The sequence below is a fragment of the Poecile atricapillus genome, chromosome 29 (assembly GCF_030490865.1).
Source record: "Poecile atricapillus isolate bPoeAtr1 chromosome 29, bPoeAtr1.hap1, whole genome shotgun sequence".
Lineage (NCBI taxonomy): Eukaryota > Metazoa > Chordata > Aves > Passeriformes > Paridae > Poecile > Poecile atricapillus.
In genome coordinates this window covers 2,046,914-2,063,300 of record NC_081277.1, presented here as the reverse complement: position 1 = coordinate 2,063,300, position 16,387 = coordinate 2,046,914, and the positions used below count along the sequence as shown (strand labels likewise).

Here is a 16,387-nt window from a genome sequence, read left to right as displayed (position 1 = left end):
GCCGCACATCTGGGCAGGAACACACCCGGGGCCGCACATCTGGGGGGGGAGCACACCCGGGGCCGCACATCTGGGCGGGAGCACACCCGGGGCCGCACATCTGGGCAGGAACACACCCGGGGCCGCACATCTGGGCAGGAACACACCCGGGGCCGCACATCTGGGCAGGAACAAACCCGGGGCCGCACATCTGGGGGGGAGCACACCCGGGGCCGCACATCTGGGGGGGAGCACACCCGGGGCCGCACATCTGGGCAGGAACAAACCCGGGGCCGCACATCTGGGCAGGAACAAACCCGGGGCCGCACATCTGGGGGGCTACAGGCCCAGAGGTGAGCACCTGGCGGGGATCCACCCCCAGGGGATTCACACTCGTGTTCCCTGACGCCAGGGCCAGCCCGGCTCGCTGGAGCATCCCGGCCTGGGCTCCGCCGCGCCGAGGGGGCTCCGCCGGCCCCAGCCGCCCCCCGGGGCCGTGCCCGTGAATAATCGAGGCTGCGGCCGCCTCCCCCCCGCCTCTAACCCAGTTTCTCAAGCATGAAGACGATCGCAGCGGCTGCTCGGCGGCCGCCACCTGCGCCCGGGGCTGCTCGGGTGCCTGACCCGGCCGTGGCACCCGGCGAGGCTCGGCCTCCCGGCCCAGCGCGCCGCGGTGCCCGCGGGGACGGCGGGAGGAGTTTGGGGACGCCCCGATCCGGCTCCAACCCGCTCATGCACGCACTCAAAGCCAAGCCCGGCCACGCTCGCCAGAGCCCCGGCCCCGCTCGGTCGCCCCTTGTCAAAGCCGGAGCCCCGAGGGGGTGCTGGGGGGCGCGGGGTGTGGGGCAGGGGGATCGGGCCCTACCTTCAGGGGAGCCCATGGCCCGCCGCGGGCAGCGCTGCGTGTCCGCCGGGAGCCATCCCCGAGCCCAGCATCCCCTCCCCTGCGCCGCACGCACGTTGCCACAGCGACCGCCTCCCGCCGCAGGCGCCCGGGATGGAGCGCGGAGGGTGGGCAGGAGCAGCCCCCGGGATCGGAGAGGGATGGAGGGAGGGCAGGAGCAGCCCCCGGGATCGGAGAGGGATGGAGGGTGGGCAGGAGCAGCCCCCGGGATCGGAGAGGGATGGAGGGAGGGCAGGAGAATCGGGGTTTAGGAAGGGATGGAGGATGTGCAGGACAATCCTCGATTTGGGGAGGGAGGGAGGAGGGGGCAGGAGCATCCTTTGGATTTACTGAGGGATGGAGGAAGTGCAGGACAATCTGGATTTAGGGAAGGATGGATGAAGTGCAGGAGCATCCTCTGGATTCACTGAGGGATGGAGGAAGTGCAGGAGCACCCCTCGGTCTCCCCACCCTGCGGGATGGGGCTAAGGAGCATTCCCGCATTCCCAGGGGGACACAACCCCTGCTCCCCCTCTGTGCAGCACCTGCCTGACCCCAAAAAGCCCCCAGGGCCTCCCTGCAGGGCTCGGGGGTGACACCCAGAGGAGCCCGGTGACCTCCACGCTGCGAGGGCACCCGGACACCCCCAGGGGACATCCCCAGGGTGACAGCCCCAGGGGACACCAGTCCTGTCACCCCCGGGCCAGCTCATCCCCCTCCGAGGGGACCCCTCTGTCGAGAACCAAGGGCAAGGAGAGCTGGGTTTGGGGTGGCTGCGATGGTTTGGGGTGTGATGGTTTGGGGTTGCAGTGATGGTTTGGGGTGGCAGTGATGGTTTGGGGTTGCAGTGATGGTTTGGGGTGGCAGTGATGGTTTGGGGTTGCAGTGATGGTTTGGGGTGGCAGTGATGGTTTGGGGTGGCAGTGATGGTTTGGGGTGGCAGTGATGGTTTGGGGTGGCTGTGATGGTTTGGGGTGGCAGTGATGGTTTGGGGTGGCTGTGATGGTTTGGGGTTGCAGCGATGGTTTGGGGTGGCTGTGATGGTTTGGGGTGGCAGTGATGGTTTGGGGTGGCTGTGATGGTTTGGGGTGGCTGTGATGGTTTGGGGTGGCTGTGATGGTTTGGGATGGCTGTGATGGTTTGGGGTGGCAGCGATGGTTTGGGGTGGCTGTGATGGTTTGGGGTGGCTGTGATGGTTTGGGGTGGCAGCGATGGTTTGGGGTGGCTGTGATGGTTTGGGGTGGCTGTGATGGTTTGGGGTGGCTGTGATGGTTTGGGGTGTGATGGTTTGGGGTGGCAGTGATGGTTTGGGATGGCAGTGATGGTTTGGGGTGTGATGGTTTGGGGTTGCAGTGATGGTTTGGGGTGTGATGGTTTGGGGTGGCAGTGATGGTTTGGGGTGTGATGGTTTGGGGTGGCTGTGATGGTTTGGGGTTGCAGTGATGGTTTGGGGTGTGATGGTTTGGGGTGGCAGCGATGGTTTGGGGTGGCAGTGATGGTTTGGGGTGTGATGGTTTGGGGTTGCTGTGATGGTTTGGGGTGTGATGGTTTGGGGTTGCAGTGATGGTTTGGGGTTGCAGTGATGGTTTGGGGTTGCAGTGATGGTTTGGGGTTGCAGTGATGGTTTGGGGTGGCTGTGATGGTTTGGGGTGGCTGTGATGGTTTGGGGTTGCAGCGATGGTTTGGGGTGGCTGTGATGGTTTGGGGTGGCTGTGATGGTTTGGGGGGGCAGTGATATTTTGGGGTTGCAGCGATGGTTTGGGGTGGCTGTGATGGTTTGGGGTGTGATGGTTTGGGGTTGCAGTGATGGTTTGGGGTGGCAGTGATGGTTTGGGGTGTGATGGTTTGGGGTTGCAGTGATGGTTTGGGGTGTGATGGTTTGGGGTGGCAGTGATGGTTTGGGGTGTGATGGTTTGGGGTGGCAGTGATGGTTTGGGGTGGCAGTGATGGTTTGGGGTGGCAGTGATGGTTTGGGGTGGCAGCGATGGTTTGGGGTGGCAGCGATGGTTTGGGGTGGCTGTGATGGTTTGGGGTGTGATGGTTTGGGGTGGCAGTGATGGTTTGGGGTGGCAGCGATGGTTTGGGGTGGCAGTGATGGTTTGGGGTGTGATGGTTTGGGGTGTGATGGTTTGGGGTGGCAGTGATATTTTGGGGTGGCAGCAATGGTTTGGGGTACCCAGCGCCTCTGAGGCCGCAGGGGCTCTGCGGAGGCGCCCCCGGTGCCCGCACGGCCCCCTCGGACCCCCCAGGGCATCCCCAGCCCCTGGGAAAGGCTGGGAGCAGACACCCTCCAGTGCACTTTCTGCACAGAGGACATTCCTGTCCCCACCTCCGCCCCCCGCCCCAGGTCTCACCTCAAAAAGCAAGAAAGAAACAGCGCGAGGGTTTTTTTCCTCTCTCCTTCTCCAGCCATAATTAAAAAGGACTCACCCTTCCGAGCCCTTTCTATCCAGGGAGGTCGAGAAGAAAGAGAGGGGAGGAAGGGGAAAAACCCTGAAAGAAAAGAGAGGAAGGGCTTGGGAAGGAGAAGAGAGAAGAAAAAAAAAAAAAAAAGAAAGAAAAAGGGACAGGGGAAAAATTAAAGCGGAGATCACACAAAGGGAACTCCTCTACCTTTGAAGCTTTGGCTAAATTGAGGAGGGGGCGGCGGGGGCAGGGAGGGTCCGGACCCAGTCGGCTCCTTTCTCAAAGCCTTCTCCTTTCAAGAATGTCTCGAATTCCTGCAGGAACAAGGAGCCGAGGCTGTGGGGCCGAAGGAAACGGGAGGGGAAGAGAATCAAATCACCGTGGTTAATTCCGGCCGCCACACCTGGGCAGCGGCGCTTTGTTCGGCCCTAATTGCGGGCTGTTGCATTTCCCCGATCCTTTAAAGCCTCACTGAGCTCAAACTGTTATCATTTTGTCCCCACTGCTCCCCCCAGCCCGGCCCGGCTTTGTAGGGGCTGGGGGAGCCCCGGTTCGGGGATTAGGTCCCCCCCAGGGTCCGGTGCCACCTCCCAGGGCATTGTCACAGGTGATTATGGGGAGGGGGACAGCGCTGAGGTGGGGAGGGGGCGGCCGGGGTGGTGGGTCCGGCAGGGAGGAAAGGGGGGACCGTGATGGGGACAGCGTGACGGGGGTGGGATCTGGGGGAGATGGAATGAAGGGATGGGATTTGGGGAAACAGGATGAGAGGGGTGGGATTTGGGGGAGATGGAATGAAGGGATGGGATTTGGGGGAACAGGATGAGAGGGGTGGGATTTGGGGGAGATGGAATGAAGGGATGGGATTTGGGGGAGATGGAATGAAGGGATGGGATTTGGAGGAACAGGATGAGGGGGATGGGATTTGGGGGAGATGGAAATGAGGGGATGGGATTTGGGGGCCTCAGGCTGAGGGGGATGGGATTTGGGGGAATGAGCTGATGGGAAGGGGATTTGGGGAAATAGGGGGAACAGGGTGAGGGGGGTGGGATTGAGGGGAACAGGATGAAGGGAATGTGATTTAGGGGGGAATGGGCTGAGAGGGGTGGGATTTAGGGGAACAGGATGAGGGGGATGGGATTTGGGGGAACAGGGTGAGGGGGATGGGATTTAGGGGAACAGGATGAGGGGGATGGGATTTGGGGGAACAGGGTGAGGGGGATGGGATTTGGGGGAACGGGATGAAGGGATGGGATTTGGGGGGGAATGGGCTGAGAGGGATGGGATTTGGGGGAACAGGATGAGGGGGGTGGGATTTGGGGGAGACGGAATGAAGGGATGGGATTTGGGGGAACAGGATGAGGGGATGGGATTTGGGGGTGAATGGGATGAGGGGATGGGATTTGGGGGTCTCAGGCTGACGGGGGTGGGATTTGGGGGAGATGGAATGAAGGGATGGGATTTGGGGGAACAGGATGAGGGGGATGGGATTTGGGGGAACAGGGTGAGGGGGGTGGGATTTGGGGGAACAGGGTGAGGGGGGTGGCCTGGGTGGGGATCAGGGGGTACCAGAGTGATGCCCTGGGTGTGGAGAACAGGGGGTGCCACCCTGGTGAGGCCAGGTGAGGGGGGCAGCAGGGCCCAGGGCGATGCTCTGGGGGAGTTTTGGGTACCACAGCAGGTACTGGGTGATGCCCTGAGTGGGGACAACGGGGACACCACTGTGAGGGTGACACCCTGGGGGGCTGTGACAGGCACTGGCTCAGGCTGGGGACAATGGGAACACCACTCTGAGGGTGACACCCTGGGAGCTGTGACAGGCACCAGCCCTGGGTGGGGACAATGGGAACACCACTGTGAGGGTGACACCCTGGGGGGCTGTGATGGGCACTGGCTCAGGCTGGGGACAACAGGGACACCACTCTGAGGGTGACACCCTGGGGGCTGTGATGGGCACCGGCTCAGGGTGGGGACAACAGGGACACCACGCTGGCACATCAGGGGTGATGTTCTGTGGGGTAAAACGGGGTGCAAACCCCTCTGGGGGAACAGTGGGTGCCACCCTGAGCGTGGTGTCCTTGTCCCCAGGGTGCTGCAGCCACCTTCAGGATCCCAAATCCCAGGGAGTCCCCGTCAGCCGCCACCTTCACCCTCCTGCTTCTGTCCCCAAGCTCGGCGCGGTGGCACAGGGGGGATGATCCCCATCCCGACAGGCACAGGAAGGAAAAGTCTGGAAAAGACCCCAAAGTCTGTACACTCACTTTTATTTCCTTGGGGTTTCCTCCTTTACACCAAGAAACTCTCAAGTCTAAAGGTTTAGGCCTAAAACCGACTCATAAACAACAGAATTGGTCAAAACACACAAAATACGATCGGCAGCAAAATAAAAATCAGCGAAAGGCGGCTTCTCTCTGGCCTGGTGGCACCCACAGCGCCCCCGGCCCGGGCAGCGCCGCCAGGAGGGGACACGGACCCTTCCCCTCAATAAATAACGTGGGGACCCCTCGGGGGGGACACAAGTGCTGGCCCGGGGGGCTGAGGGCACGGGATCCCAGCCTGGAGGGGACATCCCAGCCCAGAGGGGACATCCCAGCCTGGAGGGGACACCCTGCTCCAGGGGGGACATTCCAGCCCAGAGGGGACATTCCAGCCCAGAGGGGACATCCCAGCCCAGAGGGGACATCCCAGCCCAGAGGGGACATTCCAGCCCAGAGGGGACATCCCAGCCCAGAGGGGACATTCCAGCCCAGAGGGGACATCCTGCTCCAGAGGGGACATCCTCAGTAGGGGACATCCTGCTCCAGAGGGGACACCCTGCTCCAGAGGGGACATCCCAGCCTGGAGGGGACACCCTGCTCCAGAGGGGACACCCTGCTCCAGAGGGGACATCCCCAATAGGGGACACCTCACCCCAGAGGGGACATCCTGCTCCAGAGTGGACATCCTGCTCCAGAGGGGACATCCCAGCCCCAGAGGGGACATCCTGCTCCAGAGGGGACATCCTCAGTAGGGGACACCCTGCTCCAGAGGGGACATCCCAGCCCGAAGAGGGGACATCACAACCCAGAGGGGACATCCCAGCCCCAGAGGGGACATCCCCAATAGGGGACACCTCACCCCAGAGGGGACACCCCATGGGCTCACAGCTGGCCCTGACCATCCCCAGAACCCATCCCTGGGCCCGGGGGGAGTGGGGACGTGTCTGGGGGTGGTGGCACAGGGACACCAGGGGTCTGACAAGGGGACAAAGGCACTGGGTGAGGAACATGGATTCCACGGGATGCTCCAGGGATTTGGGACCCCCGTGGACATCTCCAAAGGGTCTGGGTACCACAGGATGCTCCAGGGATTTGGGATCCCTCTGACCACCCCTGAGGGCATTGGACACTTTGGGATACTCCAGGATTCAGGACTCGCTGAGCACCCCTGAGCGAGTCACAAATTCCCTGGATACCCCGGGATCAGGGGAGTCACAAATTCCCTGGATACCTCGGGATCAGGGGAGTCACAAATTCCCTGGATACCCCGGGATTCCCTGGGATCAGGGGAGTCACAAATTCCCTGGATACCCCGGGATTAGGGGAGTCACAAATTCCCTGGATACCTCGGGATTAGGGGAGTCACAAATTCCCTGGATACCCCAGGATTCCCTGGGATCAGGGGAGTCACAAATTCCCTGGATACCCCGGGATCAGGGGAGTCACAAATTCCCTGGATACCCCGGGATTCCCCGGGATCAGGGGAGTCACAAATTCCCTGGATACCCCAGGATTCCCCAGGATTCAGGACCCCCATCACATCCCACCCCCAAACCGTGCCCTCCCCACCCTGGGGGCGCTTCCAACCCAAACCATTTTTAATAAAACGAGGAAAATCCCAGCTCTGGGAACTGGGAGAGCTCTGGCTGGGCCGGGGGGAACTGAACGGGCTCTGGGGGCACCCAACGGCCTCTGGGGGCACCCAACGGGCTCTGGGGGCACCCAACGGGCTCTGGGGGCACCCAACGGGCTCCAGCTGGGCCAGGGGGGAACCAAACAGCTCTGGCCAGGCCAAGGGGACCCGAATGGGCTGTGGGGGGAACTGAACAGCTCTGGAGGAACCAAACAGCTCCGGGGGAACTGGACGGGCTCCAGGGGAACCAAACGGGCACCGGGGAACCTGAAGGGGCTCCAGGGGAACCTGAAGGGGCTCCAGGGGAACCTGAAGGGGCTCCAGGGGAACCTGAAGGGGCTCCAGGGGAACCTGAACAGGCGCCGGGGGAACCTGAACGGGCGCCGGGGGAACCTGAACGGGCGCCGGGGGAACCTGAACGGGCGCCGGGGAACCTGAATGGGCTCCAGGGGAACCAAACGGCTCTGGAGGAACCAAACGAGCTCCAGGGGAACTGAATGGCTCTGGAGGAACCAAATGGGCTCCAGGGGAACCTGAACGGGCTCCAGGGGAACCAAACGGGCACCGGGGAACCTGAACGGGCGCCAGGGAACCTGAACGGGCGCCGGGGGAACCGAACAGCTCTGGAGGAACCAAACGAGCTCCGAGGGAACCGAACGGCTCTGGAGGAACCAAATGGGCTCCAGGGGAACCTGAACGGGCTCCAGGGGAACCTGAACGGGCTCCAGGGGAACCAAACGGGCACCGGGGAACCTGAACAGGCTCCAGGGGAACCTGAACAGGCTCCAGGGGAACCTGAATGGGCTCCAGGGGAACCTGAATGGCTCTGGAGGAACCAAACAGGCTCCAGGGGAACTGAACAGCTCTGGAGAGAACCAAACGGGCTCCGAGGGAACTGGATGGGCGCCAGGGGAACCAAACGGGCACTGGGGGAACCAAACGGGCACAGGGGAACCTGACCGGGCGCCGGGGGAACCGAATGGCTCTGGAGGAACCAAACGGGCTCCGAGGGAACCGAACGGCTTTGGAGGAACCAAACGGGCTCCAGGGGAACCAAACGGGCACCGGGGAACCTGAACGGGCTCCAGGGGAACCTGAATGGGCTCCAGGGGAACCAAACGGCTCTGGAGAGAACCAAACGGGCTCCGAGGGAACTGGACGGGCGCCAGGGGAACCGAACGGCTCCAGCCAGGCCGGGGGTTACGTGCGGGGGCCGCGGGTGCGTCGGGAGCGGCGAGTGGGGGACGAGGAGCCCACGAACTCGAACTGCTTCTGCCGCTCGGCGTTGGGGAAGGGCAGCTGGCCCCGGTAGAGGCGCTTGATGAAATGAGCCTCGCGCTGGTTCTGGCGGCTGCGGGAGGCGCGGCGGGGCCGGCCCCGGCGGGTGAAGGCCATGTACCAGCCCTCGTAGCGCGCGTTCTGGAAGGCCGTGTAGTTGTTCTCCAGCACGATCTCGGTGAAGATGCAGTCCTTGCTCTTCCCGTTGGGCTGCGGGAGGAGGAGGAGGAGAGAGGGGGTTGGGGTGGGACTTGAGAAGGGTTGGAATGAGCCAGCCCATCTCTGGTGGCCTCCAGCCCATCTCTGGTGGCCTCCAGCCCATCTCTGGTGGCCTCCAGCCCATCCCTGGGGGCCTCCAGCCCATCCCTGGGGGCCTCCAGCCAACTCTGGTGGCCTCCAGCCCATCCCTGGTGGCCTCCAGCCCATCCCTGCGGGCCTCCAGCCCATCCCTGGTGGCCTCCAGCCCATCTCTGGTGGCCTCCAGCCCATCCCTGACGGCCTCCAGCCCATCCCTGGGGGCCTCCAGCCCATCCCTTACACCCCCCAAGAGCATCTCTGCCAGCCCCAGCTGACCCCTGGCACCCCACAGACCATCTTTGTCACCACCCCGACACCCCTCAGCTCATCCCTGTCACCCCCAGCCCACCCCTGCCACCCCCCAATCCCTCCTTTATCACCCCAAGCCCATCTCTGCCATCCCTAGCCTGGTTTTGTCACTGTCCCTGATGTCCCCAGTTCATCTCTGTCACCCCCAGCCCACCCCTGCCACCCCCCAGGCTCATTTTGTCACCTCTAAACCCCATTTGTGTCACCCCAGAGCCCGTCTTGTGTCACCTCCATCCCGTTCCTGCCACTCCCTGGGTCACCTTTGTCACCATCTCTGGAACAGCCCAGCTCGTGTCACCCCCAACCTACCCCTGCCACCTCCCAAAACCACCTGATCACTCCAAAACCTGCCTTGATTCCCCCCAAAACCCAACTTATCACCCCAAAAACCAACTTCACCACCCCAAAACCCACCCTGATCACCTCAAACCCCACCTTGATCACCCCTAAACCCACCCTGATCACCCAAAACCCAACCTGATCACCCCAAAACCTGCCTTGATCACCCCAAAACCCGCCTTGATCACCCCAAAACCCACCCTGATCACCCAAAAACCCAACTTGATCACCCAAAACCCCCCCCGATCACCCCAAAACCCACCCTGATCACCCAAAAACCCAACTTGATCACCCAAAACCCCCCCGATCACCCCAAAACCCCCCCGATCACCCCAAAACCCAACTTGATCACCCCAAAACCCACCCTGATCACCCAAAACCCACCCTGATCACCTCAAAACCCACCCTGATCACCTCAAAACCCGCCTTGATCACCCCTAAACCCAACTTGATCACCCAAAACCCAACCTGAACACCCCAAAACCCGCCTTGATCACCCCAAAATCTGCCTTGATCACCCCTAAACCCCCCCTGATCACCCCTAAACCCACCCTGATCACCCCAAAACCCAACTTGATCACCCCAAAACCCAACTTGATCACCCAAAACCCGCCTTGATCACCCCAAAACCCCCCCTGATCACCCCTAAACCCAACTTGATCACCCCAAAACCCAACCTGATCACCCAAAACCCACCCTGATCACCCCAAAACCCACCCTGATCACCCCAAAACCCCATTTACTATCCCAAAACCCACCTTCACTACCCCAAAGCCATCCCCACCCCATTCCCTATGGATTCAAGCCCCAGACACCGGGAGCAGCTCTCTGGATCCTCCCCAGAAGCCTCCAGGGAGGACGAGGGAGCCCCCCAGAGCCCCCCAGAGCCCCCCAGGGCAGGGGGATCAGCCCGGCTGGGACCCCCAGCCGCTCCCCGGGGATTTGGGGTGTCCAGGACTCACCTTCCCGATGAGTTTCCCCCTCTTGCTCATGCAGATGTACTTCTCGCTCTCGGCGCCCTTGATGCGCACGCGGCTCCCGAAGGTGTCGGTCTCCACGATCAGCTTGGCTGCGGGGAGGGGACGTGTCCCGGGGGGCTGCGACACCCCCAGACCCCAAATCCCCCGTTCCCACCCCCATCCCCATCCCTGCTGCTTCCTTCTCCCCCGCCCCCAAAAAAAGAGGGGAAAAATAAATGTGATTCCTTTGGGAAAAGCAGGATTTGTTCCTTTCCGCAGCTCTGGGCGGCCCCAGGTTCCTCCAAGGAAGTTTTTCCCAGGATTATTTTTGCCTCTTGGAGAAATCTGGATCCTTCTGAGACTCCTCAGGGGAAGGAAACATTTTATTTTCCAGGGAATTTCCCTATCCGTGATGCCAAAGAGACCCAAACTGGGCGGGTGATGAAGGCACAGCCCCGGGAATTCCACAGATTCTCCAGGAATTCCGTGGATTCGCCAGGAATTCAGTGGATTCTCCAGGAAATTCAGTGGATTCTCCAGGAAATTCAGTGGATTCTCCAGGAATTCCACAGATTCTCCAGGAAATTCAGTGGATTCCCCAGGAAATTCCGTGGATTCTCCAGGAAATTCCGTGGATTCTCCAGGAAATTCCGTGGATTCTCCAGGAAATTCCGTGGATTCTCCAGGAAATTCCGTGGATTCTCCAGGAAATTCTGTGGATTCTCCAGGAATTCCACAGATTCTCCAGAAATTCAGTGGATTCACCAGGAATTCCGTGGATTCTCCAGGAATTCCAGGGATTCTCCAGGAATTCCAGGGATTCTCCAGGAAATACAGTGGATTCTCCAGGAAATTCCGTGGATTCTCCAGGAATTCCAGGGATTCTCCAGGAAATTCAGTGGATTCTCCAGGAATTCTCCAGGAAATTCCGTGGATTCTCCAGGAATTCCAGGGATTCTCCAGGAATTCTGTGGATTCTCCAGGAAATTCAGTGGATTCTCCAGGAATTCCAGGGATTCTCCAGGAATTCTGTGGATTCTCCAGGAAATTCAGTGGATTCTCCAGGAATTCCAGGGATTCTCCAGGAATTCCACGGATTCTCCAGGAATTCCACAGATTCTCCAGGAATTCTGTGGATTCTCCAGGAATTCTGTGGATTCTCCAGGAATTCCAGGGATTCTCCAGGAATTCCACAGATTCTCCAGGAAATTCCACAGATTCTCCAGGAAATTCCACAGATTCTCCAGGAAATTCAGTGGATTCTCCAGGAAATTCCGTGGATTCTCCAGGAATTCAGTGAATTCTCCAGGAATTCAGTGAATTCTCCAGGAAATTCAGTGGATTCTCCAGGACCAGACCAAACCCAGCACCCACCAGGCTCCTTTTCCCCATTATTCCTCCACAACATTCCCGGCTCCAGAGCCACACAGAAATCTGGGAGCACGGGCGGGAGAATCCAGGGAAAACAATAAATAAAAATAAATAAATAATAATAAAATAAAAATAATAAAAAATAAATAGAAATAAAAACAAAAATAACTATAAATAAAGATAAAAATAAAACCAAAAATAAATAAAACCAAAAAGAAATAAAACCAAAAAGAAATAAAACCAAAATTAAAAAAAAAATAAATAAAAAAAAATAAAAGCGGGGGTAAAAATAAAAATAAATTAGGGGAAAAAATGCGGGGGGGGGGAATAAAAATAATTGTGGGGAAATAAAAATGAAAGTGGGGGGAAAGCAGAAATAAAAGTGGGGGGGGAAGTAAAAATAAATGGGGGGGTAAAAATAAAAATAAATGAGGAAGGGAAAAACAAAACCAAAAATAAATGCAGGGGAGAAAAAAAAAAAACGAGGGAGAAATAAAAAATAAAAGCTGGGATCTGCCCACCAGTGCTGGATATTTAGGAGGAGGATGCCGGGATCAGAGGATTTTTCTCCGGGAAAAGCTGTTTTGTCTGCAGGAAGGGATTACAAATCACCAACCCCTAAATCTGGGAATTATAAACACTGCACAAAACCGGAGAAATCCACGATTTTGGAACTTTTGAGGTCAGGGCTGACTTTTCCGAGAGAATCAAATTTTTTTAATAATTTTTTTGTTTTGTTTTTTAGGCGGATTTTTTAGGCGGAGCCGGAATTCCCGCATCCCTCCTAGAGAACAATTTGGGAAGAGGCGCTTCCCGGGCGATTCCCTGAGCTCCGGCCGGGGTCGGGACAGCTCCTCACCGAATTTGTTGCCGTCCTCGGCGGTGGCCGTGATCCTTTTTCCGCGGACCTGGACGTGCTTGCCGCTGGTCCGGCTGTAGAGTTGGTACTCGCGGATCTGCCGCCGGCTCAGCTGGTCCGTCATGGCCCCCTGGTCCCTCACGTACTGGTTAAAATTAGGAGACGGTTGGTTCTCCCCCTTCGTTTTCCAAGGGAAAAAATGGGATCAATTCGTTTTTTGGGATGGCGAAGAGAAGGAGAGGGTGGGAGCGGGGTGGCGGGGGGGGTGGTGGAGCCTTTTTGGGGAGTTTGGGGTGGGAAAAGCGAAGTTTTCCCGATTTCCAAGCAAAGCAGGGCTGAGGGGAAGGATTTGCCCCTCGCGTGCCCCGGGGGTGGCTCAGCGGGAATTTGGGATGCGCTGGGAGCGGGAGCTGAGCTGGGGAAACACCCGGTGGGTCCCACACGGGAGGTGTGGAGCCTTAAATCACCCCCAAAATCCCGGGAGCGGGTGCCCCAAATCCCCGGAGCTGCGTACCCCAAATCCCCCGGGAGCTGACACCCGAAATTCCGGGAGAGGGTGCCCCAAAACCTGGGCGTCCCAAATCCCGGGAGCGGGTCCCCAAAATCCCCCGGGAACGGGTGCCTGAAATCCCCCGGGAGCTGGACACCCCAAATCCCCCGGGAGCTGGATACCCCAAATCCCCCGGGAGCTGGATATCCCAAATCCCCCGGGAGCTGGACACCCCAAATCCCCCGGGAGCTGGATACCCCAAATCCCCCGGGAGCTGGACACCCCAAATCCCCCGGGAGCTGGACACCCCAAATCCCCCGGGAGCTGGATATCCCAAATCCCCCGGGAGCTGGACGCCCCAAATCTCCCGGGAGCTGGACGCCCCAAATCTCCCGGGAGCTGGACACCCCAAATCCCCCGGGAGCTGGATATCCCAAATCCCCCGGGAGCCGGACGCCCCAAATCCCCCGGGAGCTCGGCGCCCCAAATCCCCCGGGAGCTGGACGCCCCAAATCCCCCGGGAGCTGGACGCCCCAAATCCCCCGGGAGCTGGACGCCCCAAATCCCCCGGGAGCTGGATACCCCAAATCCCCCGGGAGCTGGACACCCCAAATCCCCCGGGAGCTGGACGCCCCAAATCCCCCGGGAGCTGGGCGCCCCAAATCCCCCGGGAGCTGGACGCCCCAAATCCCCCGGGAGCTGGACGCCCCAAATCCCTGGTCCCCCAAATCCCGGGAGCGGAGCCACCTGCTCCCAACCCACCCCGGGAATGGGATAAACGCTCCTGGGATCCCGAAACGGCTCCGTGGCTTTTCCTAAACGCGGGATATTTGGGGGGGAAAGCGGAGCTGTTTAGGGCAGGTGAGGAGGGGGATTTGGGGTCCCCGCTCCCAACTCCAACCAGAACATTCCAAGGGAAAACTCGGCTCAATCCCGGAGCGAGCCGCGTTTGGGGCAGCACCTGCTGGACCCCAAATGCAGCCCTGGAGGAGCTGAGATCCAGGGGTGCCATCTCCTGCTGGGAGAGGGGCACATTTGGGGTCCCACTGCCGCTTTGGGGTGCGCGGTGTCACCTCGGGGGGGTCAGGACCTGCCTCCCGCATTCCCAGGATGTGGAATCTGGGAATTCCCAGAGGTTCTCCAGCCCTGGGAGGGTGGGGGGCAGTGCCCGACCCCCCAAATCCTTCCCCCCCACCTTTGTGCGCTGCCGGGATCTGCTGTAAAGCCTTTGGGGTCGGTGGGATGGGATTGGGGGGGCCCCCTCTCCATCAAAGGCACTTCCCTTCCCTTGCTCTCTCATTTTCAAAGAAATAAAAGCGTTTACCTTGGGAAGGGGGAAAAAACAAAAAAAGAGAGGAGGAAAAAGGAGAAGAAAGGTCCCGAGGATGTTTTAATGGCGCAGGGGCCGCAGCCCCGGGGGTTTTGTTCGGGCGCTGGAGCAGAGGGTGCTGATATGGAACAGTGGATTTTAAAAGCTGCCGCTTTTCTAAAGCTCAAAAAAAAAAAAAAAAAAAAAAAAAAAAAAAAAAAGGGTGTGAGCAGCCCCCAGAGGGTGTGGGGGAGAGGGGAGGGGGTGTCGAACCTCGCACCCCCCCGCCAGGAGCGGCCGGACCCCGTTAACCTCCTCGGGGCGAGCCCGGGGGCTCCGGGAATTCCTCCCGGGCCGGGCAGGGCTCCGTGCCAGCCTCACCCGCACCCTCCGGAGGGGCCGGGGGGCGGCCAGCACTGACCCCCCCTCCAGAGGGGACACACCATCCCTGCCCGGAGCCGGATGGGACCCCCGGGTACCCCCCAACTCCCGGGGCACCCCCCAAAGCCAAGGGGCGGCTCTGGGGGTCACCACGGCCGCCTTCACCCACCCCGGGGTCAGCAGAGCCCCTGCACCTACCTGGGTCTGACAGGAGAACATGAGCAGCTGGAAACATCTGCGGGGAAAAGGGAAAAACCGGGAAGTTTGGGTGGGAGCCGGGCGGTTCCTCCTTCCCCCCAACCCCGGGAGAAAACCGGGAATAACCCGGGGAGAGCCCCGGGAACGGCAGCGGGAGCTCGGGGCTTACATGGAGAGGTTCTGCAGGGTGAGGGGCTGCATGGCGCTGCCCGAAGCCCCCCGGGCAGCGCTGGGAACGCTCCCGTCGCCTCCTTCCCGGGACGAGCGGGTGAATCCCGGGGTGCTCCGAGCCCACGTGCGATGCCCAAAGCTCCGCAGCAGCGACGGCTCATGGGGGAGGCAGCGGGGCCGGGGGGCTTCTCCTCCTCCTCTTCTTCGTCCTGCGGCCCTGGGGGCTGCGTGTTCTACACCCGGGGGACATCCAGCGCCGTCCTGTCCCCTGCGCCCCCTCCCCATCAGCCCCCCGTGCTGGGCCCGGTGCCCCCGGGCAGGGCGGTGCCCGCAGCCCCCCGCCCCACGGAGCCCCGGCCGTGCCCGGAGGGGGACCGGGGATGCGGGGGCGGCTCTTAAAGGTGGGAGAGCCCCGCAGGGAGGGGCCGGGCGGGGATGGGGCAGGAGGAGGGGACGGGGGAGGTGGGCTCGGCTTTGAGTGTCCCCCCCCCCCGCCCCGCCCCAACCCTGGGGCACGCGGTGAGGGTGCCAGGCCTGGGGACAGAGGGGTTTTTGTCACCTGCCCGTCACCAGGTGCCAGCACAGCCCTGGGCTGACACGGGAGGGGCTCGGCCGCTGCTGCAGCGCTGGGGGGCTCCGGGGACCCCCTCCCCCGGCAGGGCCGCGGGGGGAGGCCGGGGATCCCCCCCAGGCGCCGTTTGCTGCTCCAGGGAGGTGCGAAATGCCTGATAACTCCCCCGGCAGGGAGCGGGGGGACCCCCGCGGGGGGCAAACAGCCCTGGGGGGGTCCCCTAGGGACAGGGAGGAGGGTCCGTTCAGAGCTCACCTGCCTCCGCGCTCGTGCCTCAGTTTCCCTCTCGGGGCAAGGTTGGGGGGGGTGGGTCAGGCAGGAGGGGGAGCAGCAGGGAGCCCACCCCCCATCCGCAGGAGAGTGAGGGGCCTGATCCCTTAAAAACAACCCAAATTAACACCCCCCCCCCGCCCAACCTCACTTTGCTGCCCCCCAAAACCACAAAATGGGGCAGCCCCCCTTTCTAGGAGCCCCTCCCGGGCCGGACCCCCAGACCCCGGGGGATGATAGATGGACCCCCCCAGCACCCCCGGGCTGCGCCCCCGCCTCGGGGCCGGGAGCTGTGGGCACATCCCGGGGGGCACGGGCAGCCCCGGGGGTGGGCACGGGCTGGAGCGGCAGCGCTGCCGTGGGGCAGGAACGGCCCCGGGGACGCCCCCGGACCCACCGCGGTGGCTCCCAGCCCCAGCCCGGGGTGCG

At 61.1% G+C, this 16,387-nt stretch overlaps 1 protein-coding gene across 2 annotated transcripts; it reads right to left on the bottom strand.

The window, feature by feature from the left end:
- Positions 1–8,278: 8,278 nt before the first annotated feature.
- Positions 8,279–16,048, bottom strand: FGF17 (fibroblast growth factor 17). 2 transcript variants are annotated; one of them, XM_058859466.1, is made up of 6 exons: positions 15,944–16,048; positions 15,116–15,385; positions 14,947–14,983; positions 12,569–12,713; positions 10,342–10,448; positions 8,279–8,644 (listed from the first exon to the last, which is right to left on the bottom strand). In XM_058859466.1, the coding sequence occupies exons 2-6, from the start codon at positions 15,145–15,147 to the stop codon at positions 8,357–8,359; spliced, it is 609 nt and encodes a 202-aa protein (XP_058715449.1). In that variant the 5' UTR covers positions 15,148–15,385; positions 15,944–16,048; the 3' UTR covers positions 8,279–8,356. The 2 variants fall into 2 exon arrangements, with proteins under 2 accessions (XP_058715449.1, XP_058715450.1); XM_058859467.1 differs by lacking the exon at positions 15,944–16,048 and adding an exon at positions 14,383–14,544 and having other exon boundaries at positions 15,116–15,156.
- Positions 16,049–16,387: the final 339 nt, after the last annotated feature.

Bases quoted from the DNA above. Each gene is read 5' to 3' on its own strand.
- FGF17 (XM_058859466.1), bottom strand. From the start codon at position 15,147: ATGCAGCCCCTCACCCTGCAGAACCTCTCCAT. The intron at 14,984-15,115 runs GTAAGCCCCGAG...TTTTCCCCGCAG, and splicing joins ACCCTGCAGAACCTCTCCAT to ATGTTTCCAGCTGCTCATGT. The intron at 8,645-10,341 runs GTGAGTCCTGGA...CTCCTCCCGCAG, and splicing joins GGGGGAAACTCATCGGGAAG to CCCAACGGGAAGAGCAAGGA.